This window comes from Pleuronectes platessa, chromosome 24 (assembly GCF_947347685.1).
Source record: "Pleuronectes platessa chromosome 24, fPlePla1.1, whole genome shotgun sequence".
Taxonomy (NCBI): domain Eukaryota; kingdom Metazoa; phylum Chordata; class Actinopteri; order Pleuronectiformes; family Pleuronectidae; genus Pleuronectes; species Pleuronectes platessa.
Genome location: NC_070649.1, coordinates 1,578,283 through 1,588,876, shown reverse-complemented (window position 1 = coordinate 1,588,876; position 10,594 = coordinate 1,578,283). Strand labels below are relative to the sequence as shown.

Genomic DNA, 10,594 nt, shown 5'->3' with positions numbered 1-10,594 from the left:
ATGTTTGTTCCCTTCAGCCGTAACACAAACTCTTTCTGTCTTTAATCACAACTTCATTTAACACTGACGTATTTGTTTTACTACACAAAGTTACTGTGGTGATGATGTTTAATACAAGATGACAAACAATAAATGGTTCAGGTTTTGTTTTACTGCACAGAAACAAATACACTGCAGAATGCCACCTGCTCGGAAAACATGCTAAATTAATAAAAACATCCAAAATGAGAGAATCTAACTGAAAAGGTGAAAGAAAAGATGCAAACTCACCTGTTGTGTGATTAGATAAACACACACACACACACACCTGTCAGTGGGATAATCAGGATTCCCATGATGCTTCAGGGTCGAAATCTACGGTGGCTGAGAGAGTTCAACTCACTGCAAATAGAAAACATGAAGTTGCTTCCTTAGTTTCCACATGTTTATTTCTATTTGCATGTGTTTTCTTCATTTTCAGGGAGTTGAACTCTCTCAGCCACCGTACAGATCTTAACTCAGGATGAATTCTCTGTGCACGTTTCAGCGTTTGCTGTTTTACAATAAGAACTCCGAGTCGTCCCTCTGCTCTGATGCATGAGGCTCCTCGGCCACACGTTGTGGGTTTGAGACTCATCCAAGGTCGTTTCCTGAAGGAGCTGAGTTGATCCCAGAAGTCCAGTGATCAAAACCCTCCTCTGAGGAAACTCGACTTCTCCTTCTCTTCTCTGGGTTCCTCAGGATTTGCAGGCTGCAGTTGTTTCGGCCTCAAACATCCACGGTATGATTAAAGGAAATAGTTGTTGCAGCACTTGTGTGTTTTAATGAAATCCCATTCAACAGGATGTCACCTGTGTTCTAATCCCAGTGACGTAGGAGCTAAAAGCAAGTTCCCCAATTCCTTTCTCACATCTGAGAAAGTTTCTATTTTGTGACCGAGACTAATTTCTCCAATTTTCTGACGCTGATAAATCTCTTCACTTGTGATTAATCTCAACACAATGTGAAACCGATTCTTTCTGGTTAACTATAGAATCCAGGGATGAGATCATGAGATTAATCTGCTCCATTAATTTTTGTCTCTGACACGGCTCGAAATACACGTGAGAGAAAATCTGATCTGTCTTCTTCGTATCTATATTTAACACGAGAACTTCACACACGACTTTCCTCTGTTCAACCTTTGTGTTATTTCACAACCTGAGACAAACACTCACCAACAAAGTTTCATCCAGAGAGACAAGGTGTCGCTTTACTTTGACATGTGTTGTATAAGTGCATTCTGCAAGCAGTAACTTAGGATCTGTGGGACGACATTTGTTTACATGTGATCTCTAATAGAGTCATACCTGTCATCAGATATGAAAACTGCTTCAGAGGTCAGAGGTCAGAGTCTGTGAGTTTGATTTTCAGAAGAAAAATCGGAGATTCTCAAATTTTAAACGTGAATAAGCGGCAAATTAAAAGAGCACTTTGAAAGCATCCTTGTCTCTTTTTCACATAAATACATAGAAATACTAAATCCACTGCTTTTGTAAACATGAGAACGAGACGGCCTCAGTCCTTCTTCCCTTTTCTCCTGACTACAGAATCAGGTCCTCCGCGGTGTCGTGGTCCAGCAGCGAGTAGCGGTCCAGCTGATCCTGGACGGGTTTGATGCTCACTCCCTGGCTGGAGAAGCTGGGGGTCACCGCGCCGCCTTGGTTGAGATGGTCCCGAGCTGCGGGGGGGAGATTGGGGCTCCGCCGGCGGCCGTCCCGTCCCAGGTGCGTGCTGATCTGAGACGAGCGGAGACTCTTCATGTGTCCTCTGGCACGCGACTCGTACAGCTCCACAGGGGTTTTCTTATACCTGGAGGACACAGAGGCTTGTTATCCTCTTCTGATTACAGAGCTGTGTTCAGACCTTCACTGTGAATTCATCAGGACTCACATTCTCAGGAGCAAAGACGACAGAACCACGGACACGGAGGAGGCCGCCATCGCAGCCGAGCCCATCCAGGGTTGAAGCACGAGGCCCAGAGGCATGAAGACACCTAGGACCAATGGAGGAGGAGAGTTAATCTGCAACAGCCCCTCGATGATTCTGTTCTGTTCTGATCCAGTATCTTGTCGTTCATGTATTTTCAGTATTTAATCTTTCCTTACCGGCAGCGATTGGAATTCCCACGAGGTTGTAGATGAGAGCGAAGACGAAGTTGATCCTGATCCTCTGCACCGTCTTCCTGGACAGCTCGATGCTCGCCACCACGTCCAGCAGGTCGTTCTGAGCACAGTGGAAGAAGGAGGTTCAACACATAGAACATGTCCTCTAGACTGTGTGTTTGGTTTAAACATGTCAGACTCACTCTGATCAGGACGATGTCCGCCGCCTCGATGGCCACGTCCGTCCCGGTGCCGATGGCGATGCCCACGTCAGCGCGGGCGAGGGCGGGGGAGTCGTTCACGCCGTCTCCCACCATGGCGACTCGCAGGCCTTGCTCCTGCAGCTCCTGCACTTTGGCCACTTTGTGTGACGGCAGCACCTCGGCAAACACCTTCCTGATGCCAACCTGAGGACAAACCAGCACAGGGGCTTTGAGTTCAAGCTCATTCTCCATCAGTTTGTTCATGAATCCTTCCTCATCATGTGTGTCACCTGGGCAGCGATGGCTTTGGCCGTGCGTCTGTTGTCTCCTGTGATCATCACCACCTCGATGCCCCGGCTGTTGAGTGTGTGCACCGCCAACGCCGACTCTGCTTTCACTGTGTCTGCAATCGCCAACATGGCACACAACACGCCTGCAGGGAACACACACACAACATGAGACCAGGCACCACTCAGGCTCAGGCACACAGTCTGATGGTTTGCAGGTTCTCACCGTCTATGGCCACCAGGATGGCCGTCTGTCCTTTGGTCTCATGGCTGCACATGGCGGCATCAACGTCTGCTCCGATGTGGTGACCGTTCCTCCTCATCCACTCCCTGTTCCCGATCAGGACGGAGAAGAACAATCCTTGACCTGTAAGCAAGGAAACTTTACTTTAACCATATCCTGTAACCTACTGGACGCCTGGGATGGATGAGGTGTGAGAAGCCTCCGACCTGCAGGCGGGGCCTCGGGCTCCGGGTGCAGGCGGCTCTCGTCTGTGGTGGCGCCTGGAAGCAGGAAACACTCCTCACTCGGCTGCAGCAGCAGATGCTCCACGTTGGACACTCGGCAGCTGATCCCACAGCCGGGCACCGCCTGGAAGTCCTGGCAGTAACCCAGCCCGTCACAGCCCAGCTCCTGTGGAGAGCACATAGAGAGAGAGCAGGGACATTTACCTGGAGACACTTCAAACACACAACTCTCAGTCCTGATCTGGGTGACCTCCTCTCTCACCTCTTTGCAGTGTTTAGCGACCGCCATGCCCAGCGGGTGCTCGCTGCTGGCCTCCGCTGTGCCCACCACTGCCAGGATCTTCCTCAGGGGCATGCGCGCCATCTCCCACAGCACCAGCACCCGGGTCACACGGGGAACCCCGTTAGTGATGGTACCGGTCTTATCGAACATCACCACTTGGATCTGAGGGAGCAGAGACACACGGGGTCACAGCTCCACCTCCATCATGAGTGGAGTTAGTCCACAGGTATTTATTCAGACTGGAAGCAAGAGAAGGTTTCATGTTTGTGACCTAAAGAGCTGATACAGGAGAGTTTCAGTGATGACGCAGTACCGTCTGCCGCCACAAGGTGGCACCAGCTCATAAGGATACGTAGATCAGATATTAAAATACATTGACAGCATTTATGTTCTTTACCATCATGTATCTTTATATATGTGCTTATTATGTAAATCTACAAACTGCTGCATCTTGTTCTCTTTGTAGTAAACTAACATAAAGTTAAATATAACAGTAATAAGACGTCAGGATCAGGGAGTGGGGGGGGGGGCATTGCCTTGTGGGCCATCTCCAGCGGCTCGCCTCCTTTGATGAGGATCCCGTTCTGAGCTCCCACCCCCGTGCCCACCATGACAGCCGTCGGGGTTGCCAGGCCCAGAGAGCAGGGGCAGGCGATGGACAGAACCGTGATGGAGGCCTGGAAGGCGAAGCGCACGATGACCTCGGCGTTGGAGATGTTCTGGTTGTAGCCCTGTGAGGACGAGACACAAACATGGGTTTAAACCAATGACCCAAGCATCATCTCCGCATGAAAACACGTGTCTGTCTGTGTGTGTGTGTGTGTGTGTGTGTGTGTGTGCAGTGTGCACCCACCGGGAAGTTCTCTTTCACTATTTCAAAATTGACAAACCCGATGGCGATCCAGGCCACGAGGGTCAGAAGAGACACGAGGACGATGAAGGGGACAAAGTATCCACTGAGTCTGTCTGCAAACTGCTGGATGGGAGCCTGAGGACACACCAGAGGGACACCTGCTCAGGGGACGTCCTCTTCACCAGGGTCAATGTGATGAGATTAAAGTTGACCGTGTGTGTCTCACCTTGGACGTTTGTGCTTCTTCCACCAGTCTGACTATCTGACACAGAGTGGTGTCGTTGCCCACGTGAGTGGCCTCCACCAGCAGAGCACCGTGAGCGTTGATGGAGCCGGCGATCACCGAGCTGCCGACCTTCTTGCTGACAGGCATCGGCTCACCTGACAGAGCAGAAACAACAGGTTGAGAACAGAAGTCTTTTGATTCCCTGCAGCTGCTTCCCCCTCTCACCTGTGATCAAGGACTCGTCGGCCATGGAGCTTCCCTCGATCACTTTCCCATCGACCGGGAACTTCCCCCCCGGTGTGACCTTCACGACATCGCCCCGCTGGACCAGCTCCACCAGCACCTGCTCCTCACTGAGGCCACACAGCTGGTTATCTCTCAGTCAGACACTGTAAGTCTTATCTTTACCTTCTGCATCGTGAGTCTGACCTGATGATGGAGAGGTTGGGTCCGAGCGTGACCACAGTGGCGTCGGTGGCTTGAAGTGACATCAGCTTGGCCAAAGCCGCCGAGGTCTTACTCTGCAGAAATGGCCACAAATCAAGTATTATAAAACGTCTTTGTGCTTTTTAAAATGAATCTATTTTCCACCTTTGCGACGTGCTCCAGCCAGCGACCCAGGGCGATGAACACGAAGAGCATGGGCGGCGTGTCGAAGAAGGTGACGGGGCTCTGGCTGGCTCGCTCGGCCATGGCCACGACCAGGACCACGCAGGAGTAGACGTAGGCGATGGAGGTGGCCAACACGATCAGCACGTCCATGTTGGCCGTGCGGTGCTTTAACGAGCGATACGCCTGCACGTAGAAGTACCGGCCTCCGAAGATCTGGAGGGAAGGGAGGGACAGAAAAGGCAGACTTAGATGAACCTGGTTTGTGAGGCAGGTGCCAGGAACTATCCAGTGTCTCAGACTCGTTCCAAGTTTGACAGTCACAGGAAACAAAAGGCCCCTTCATGCAGAAGCTCCCGACCCCAGTTACACTCTCACAGAAAGGAAACCAAACCATTTCTGAGCAAGTGATCTGGATTTAAAACGGAAAGGTCAGCTGGTCTCTTACCTGCACAGGTGTACAGAGTAGGAAGAAGGCCAGGTTGAGGAGGGAGAGGCCCGGCAGCAGGTTCTGCTCCTGGGGCATGGAGCCTCCGTGCTGGCTGTGCTGACTGTCCATCACCATCATGTAGATCATGAGGCCCATGACGGGGACGCCGAAGACCAGGCTGAGCAGGAAGGAGCCTCTCCACCTGCAGACGTTCCACAAATAAGACCCCACAGAAACCAGCCACATGCAGCCTGAACTCTAAAAACAGAATATTCACATCATCTATAACGTTTAAGTAGTTACAGATACTTGCTGTCTAATTTCTTCTGAGTGGTCGAGGTTGTCCTTGTATCCCGGCTTCTCCAGACTGGCCTCAAACCCAAGACTCTACAGGGAGAAACCACAACGCTGCTGTCACAGATCTACACAAAGATCATGTGTGTATGTAACACAACAGGTGAGATGTACCTGGATGAGCTTGATGATATCTCGAGCTCCGAGCACTTCAGGGTCAAACTGGATCTTTGCCTTTTTGGTGGCGAGGGCGACGGAGGCCCCGAGGATCCCTTTGGTCGCGGTGAGCCTGGACTCGATGTTGTGGACACACGATGCACAGGTCATACCCGTTATCTGAAAGTGAACCGTGGTCAATGAGCCTCAGGCTGGTTTGGGCTGGATCACGTTGTGGTGGAGGACTTACTGAGAGGTCCAGCTTCCCGTGGGAAACTGCGTTGTCTTCTATCAGTTTGGCCCCGAAGCCCAAGTCCTCGATGAGCGCCGTGACTCCGAGGGCGTCTGTGACGTACGAGTCATACTTCACCTCAGCCTTCCCCGCCATCAGAGACACCAGCACTGAGATGATCCCTGGAAGAAGGATTCCTGTTAGATCTGCTTCTTCCCTGGATAGTGGGAGGAGGAGGAGGAGCCAATGGAGGCTGGGTGATCCCACCTACCCTTGTGTTTGAGCAGGTTCTTCTCGATGTTGGAGACGCAGGAGGCGCAGGTCATCCCCGTCACACTGATGAAGCACTTCTGCACGTTAGCATCGGGGGAGCGCGTTGGTTTGTTCCTCTGTGATCCGCTGCCGTTGCTGGCTCTCGCCTTGTGGAGCGTCTGTGGGTCGGGAAGGTGAGAAGGTCCCGAGGTCACGGGTCTGGACTTTTCAAGACTCTGGATCCTCTTTACAGGCTCTGACGAGAACAGAGGAGAGATGATTGAAGGTGGACGCACAGAGATGAACCCGTCCTGCCCCATTAATTTTAATAACAACAAGCTAAATATAGTTTCTTCCTCAGTAAGATGCAATAAAGTGATCGTGCACACTGCAGAAATGAAAGAAATTCAGATTTGATCCTCGTTATTATTGTGGGATGTGAACCTGTGATTAAGAAACCACAGATTGAGCAGCAGCAGAGATTTAATTTGCCTGAATCCTTCACAACACATTGACAGAAAGATAATGAACCTCTGAGGTGAGACTTAAATATGAGCGTGTGAACAAGAAGCTGCAGCTTCCTCCTTTAAAACCCAAAACCTCCCACTCGACCTTTAAAGCTGGAGATTAAATCATGAAAGTTGAGTTAATTCCACGTCTTGGCGAGAGCAGCGTGAGTCATTAGGCCCGGCCGCTGATTGAAAGTCCTCTGACTCCGAGTGGAGGGCATACTTGACTGGTTTCCATGAAAACCAGTGGAAACAGTGGTGGCCTGTTGCCCCAGTGACCTGCAGCATTCTGCAGACTGGACATGAAAGAGCTTCGGTGCTGCCACGGGAGTGTTTGGTTCACAGATTGATTCTTTGTCCGTAGCAATAAGTCCATAAAGAACAAAGCTCTCCTGAATGTAGATGAATCATTTAATTAGAGGAATTCGTTTGAGGGCATCTAACGAGGAGCTGAAAAACCAGTTCAACGCCTCCTCTGATCCACACGGCTCAGTGAGACATTTAAAAGTAAACCGTTCTGATTGGTCGATACCTTGAAGCCATGCGTCGAACCCCATGTCCTCGACAGCCGCCCTGAGCTGCTCCGGCGCCGTCAGACAGGGGTCAAAGGTTATCGTCCCCTTCTCCTCCTCCAGAGACACAGATATGGACAGTGTCCCGCTCATCTGAGAGATCCTCCCTTCTATGGACTGCACACAGGAGCCACAGGTCATCCCTCCGATCCACACGCTCACGAGCTCAGTGGACGGCGTTGAGACGTCCGTCTGCCAGCAGCTGATGTCCTCTGAGGACAAGTCCACGGTTAACAGAGTGGCTTCGAACCCCATGTCCTCGATCTCGTCTCTCAGCTCCTCTTGTGTGACAAGAAGAGGCTGAAACACGACCAGAGCTGCTTTGTCCTGAAGAGACACCTGGATGTCTGAGACTCCTGGCAGCTCAGAGACATGTCCCTCGATGGACTGAACACAGGAGCGGCAGTGCATCCCGTCCACCCTGATCTGCACCGCCGCCTCCACGCTGTGTCCCAGGCCCCCGAGCGCCAGGGCCAGCTCCTTGGCTGTGATGGCCGAGGTGTCATAGTCCACTTTGGCTAACTTCCTGGGTAAAGACAAGCTGATAGCGAGCACCCCCTTCAGCGCGGAGGTTCTGGACTCGAGGGCCCGGGCCTGGTGCTCGGAGCTGAGTCCCCGGAGGTGCAGCGTCACCCTGGAGGCAGATGGGGGAGGAAGGTGGAGCTCAGTCGGGCTCTCGTACTCGTAGGCCAAGTTGTCAAGGCCTTGTTTCCCAACATCACAGCAATTCCCCTAAAAAAAATCAAAGGAAAGTGAAGCAATCAGACGTCAGGTCCATGATTCATGCATTCGCAGCTTATCTGTGTCCTAAACAGACTCTTGAACTTTGACCCTGAGGAAACGTCACAAAACCAAACGCGGTTGTTGTAAAGGTTGTCAACTTTCCCACAGTAAACGCACATAGTTGTGTATCTATAAGTGAGTCTGTGGGCTAGGAACAAACACAATAAAGACTTGTAATTTCCTGTTCACTAAGTCTGCTCTGTTTACACTTGTTCACTTCATCCCGAGGACAAAGAGAACATCTGGAACTGATGTAAAGAGAACTCAAATAAAAAAGACATTGGTCTATATTTTAACTTACATTACAGGTCAGTTGATTCACTTGCTTTCTTCTCATCTACACTTGAATCTTACATGAAAAATAATGTTTCTGGACACTTCCCACACACACACACACACACACACACACACACACACACAGACCACATGACTGAGCCTCCACATAAGCTGGACAACGTGACTCTGCTTAAGGTCAAGATCACCGGTACCTCACAGAGCGGAGGAGACGAGATGGACTCTTACTTTCACTTTTCTTCACACGTTCATAAAACACATTTACACATCGTGGAAAGTGGATTCATAAACATCTCTCCACGTCTCGGGAAGTTCATGTTGTTGTCAGATGAGATTTTGTCCAGGTCAAAAGCTGTAAATCGCTCCAGATGGGACTCAAACCCACAACCCCAATCAGACCTGTGAAACCTGGATCTCCGTGTCTCCATGTGAGCCTTCGTGCTACAGAACAACTCACACTGACATGTTGAAAGTCGAGTTCACGATCGCTGGTCAACTGTTCAAAGTGCAACACTTCTCCAAACAAAAGGATTTTAGAGATAAGATTAAATTAAAATAAAAAACTGGAAAACCTGACTTTTAAAACTAGATAATTAAAGTTTATATAATGCTCCTGAAGCAACACACTTGTCTCCTCGTGTTGTTGGACACTGACTGTCCCACTGACCTCACCTGTGTGATCACAGGACACGTATGTGGCTTTGATCCAGACAAGCTCAAACAATACGTTCATTCAGCCTCCGCAGTAACTGGAGGACAGATGTTACACACGATTCACCAGATCCAGAAACTTTCTGTCCACTGACATTAAAACTCACTGAACAGCAGAAATGATCAGTTTCTGACTCATTAAAGATTCAAAATCACCTTCGTCTTCCTGTTGCATCCAATATTAATGACCCAATGATTCATAAGAGACAAGGTTTTATAAATAAGAGTTATTTTTGGTACGTGCATGTTTACATGTGTGTCCTCTGACCTTGAGCATGATGTCACAGAAAACGTTTATCATTTTATATGTAATAAATATGGTTTACAACACACCATAATGTCGCTGGGAGCAGTCTGATGGTTTTGTGGAGTAATAACAATAAATCATTTCTTTAAACACATTTAACAGACTTATCTTTATGTGACGTCATCTCTTTATCTTTTGTTTTATTGCTTTGTATTTGTTTGAGGTAATGTCGTCTCCTTCGTACTGTTTTTATATTTACATTTTTTACATGACTTATAGTTTTTATCAGATTAAATCCATTATATGTAATTGCCAGTTTTCTGTCTTTGTCTGTCAACCCGTGTTAAAGGTGCTGTTTAATTAAAGTTATTAAAACATAATTTTAAGTTTTTACAGCAGCTTCCGTGTATGATACTTAAATTAACTATTATCTTCTTATTACACATTAAAACCTATTATGAAGCATTGATTAATAGCTTGGGGACTTAAGGTGTGAAAAGAAAACAAGTGGCTCAACAGGTTCCCATCAGAGTCGCTGCTGTGCCAAACTAGAGCAAAGTACAAGAGGTGGACACGAGTCCTTCAGAATAAGACTGTGGAGGACTGTGTCTGCTGGGACACGCGCTGCAGTCTGTCCCCTGGAGGTCCCTGTGTACCTGAAGGTCCGGAGCGCATCGTCCCGTCACGCAGGCCGCCGTGTGGAGTCCCCTGCAGTCCGGCCCGCAGCCGCATTCAACCATACGGATCTGCTCCCCTGCGCCGTGCGTCAACGGGGACTCGAACCGGGACCCGCTGGTTTTGGGCGACTTCGGTGAAAACATGTTGGAGCCGCAGCTGCTCCGAGGCTCGGTTTGTCTTCACCTGTCAAACGTCGCAGGGACAAAGTCCGCAGCGCGCGGGACACACGAGGGGAGCGCGGAGCCGTGCGCAATGGCACAATGCGCAATGGCACGGTGCGCAACGGTGAGGCGCAGAGCGAGTGCGCGCGCTCGGGTGTCTCAAGTGTGGGGTGTTGGATGAGGAGGGGGTCACCGGGATAGAGGGTTTTAATCACATGATTCA

The 10,594-nt window shown here is 49.8% G+C and overlaps 1 protein-coding gene across 1 annotated transcript; it reads right to left on the bottom strand.

Moving 5' to 3' along the window:
* Nucleotides 1-1,204: 1,204 nt before the first annotated feature.
* atp7b (ATPase copper transporting beta) lies at nucleotides 1,205-10,424 on the bottom strand. Its single transcript, XM_053417489.1, has 21 exons — nucleotides 10,189-10,424; nucleotides 7,458-8,229; nucleotides 6,436-6,672; nucleotides 6,183-6,346; nucleotides 5,951-6,112; nucleotides 5,796-5,869; nucleotides 5,501-5,684; nucleotides 5,035-5,268; nucleotides 4,873-4,964; nucleotides 4,669-4,796; nucleotides 4,444-4,598; nucleotides 4,218-4,352; nucleotides 3,901-4,095; nucleotides 3,344-3,526; nucleotides 3,064-3,247; nucleotides 2,840-2,980; nucleotides 2,617-2,759; nucleotides 2,327-2,530; nucleotides 2,127-2,244; nucleotides 1,912-2,014; nucleotides 1,205-1,830 (listed from the first exon to the last, which is right to left on the bottom strand). Exons 1-21 carry the CDS (start codon nucleotides 10,351-10,353, stop codon nucleotides 1,563-1,565), a joined length of 4,041 nt encoding a protein of 1,346 aa, XP_053273464.1. The 5' UTR covers nucleotides 10,354-10,424; the 3' UTR covers nucleotides 1,205-1,562.
* Between the last annotated feature and the right edge of the window lie 170 nt (nucleotides 10,425-10,594).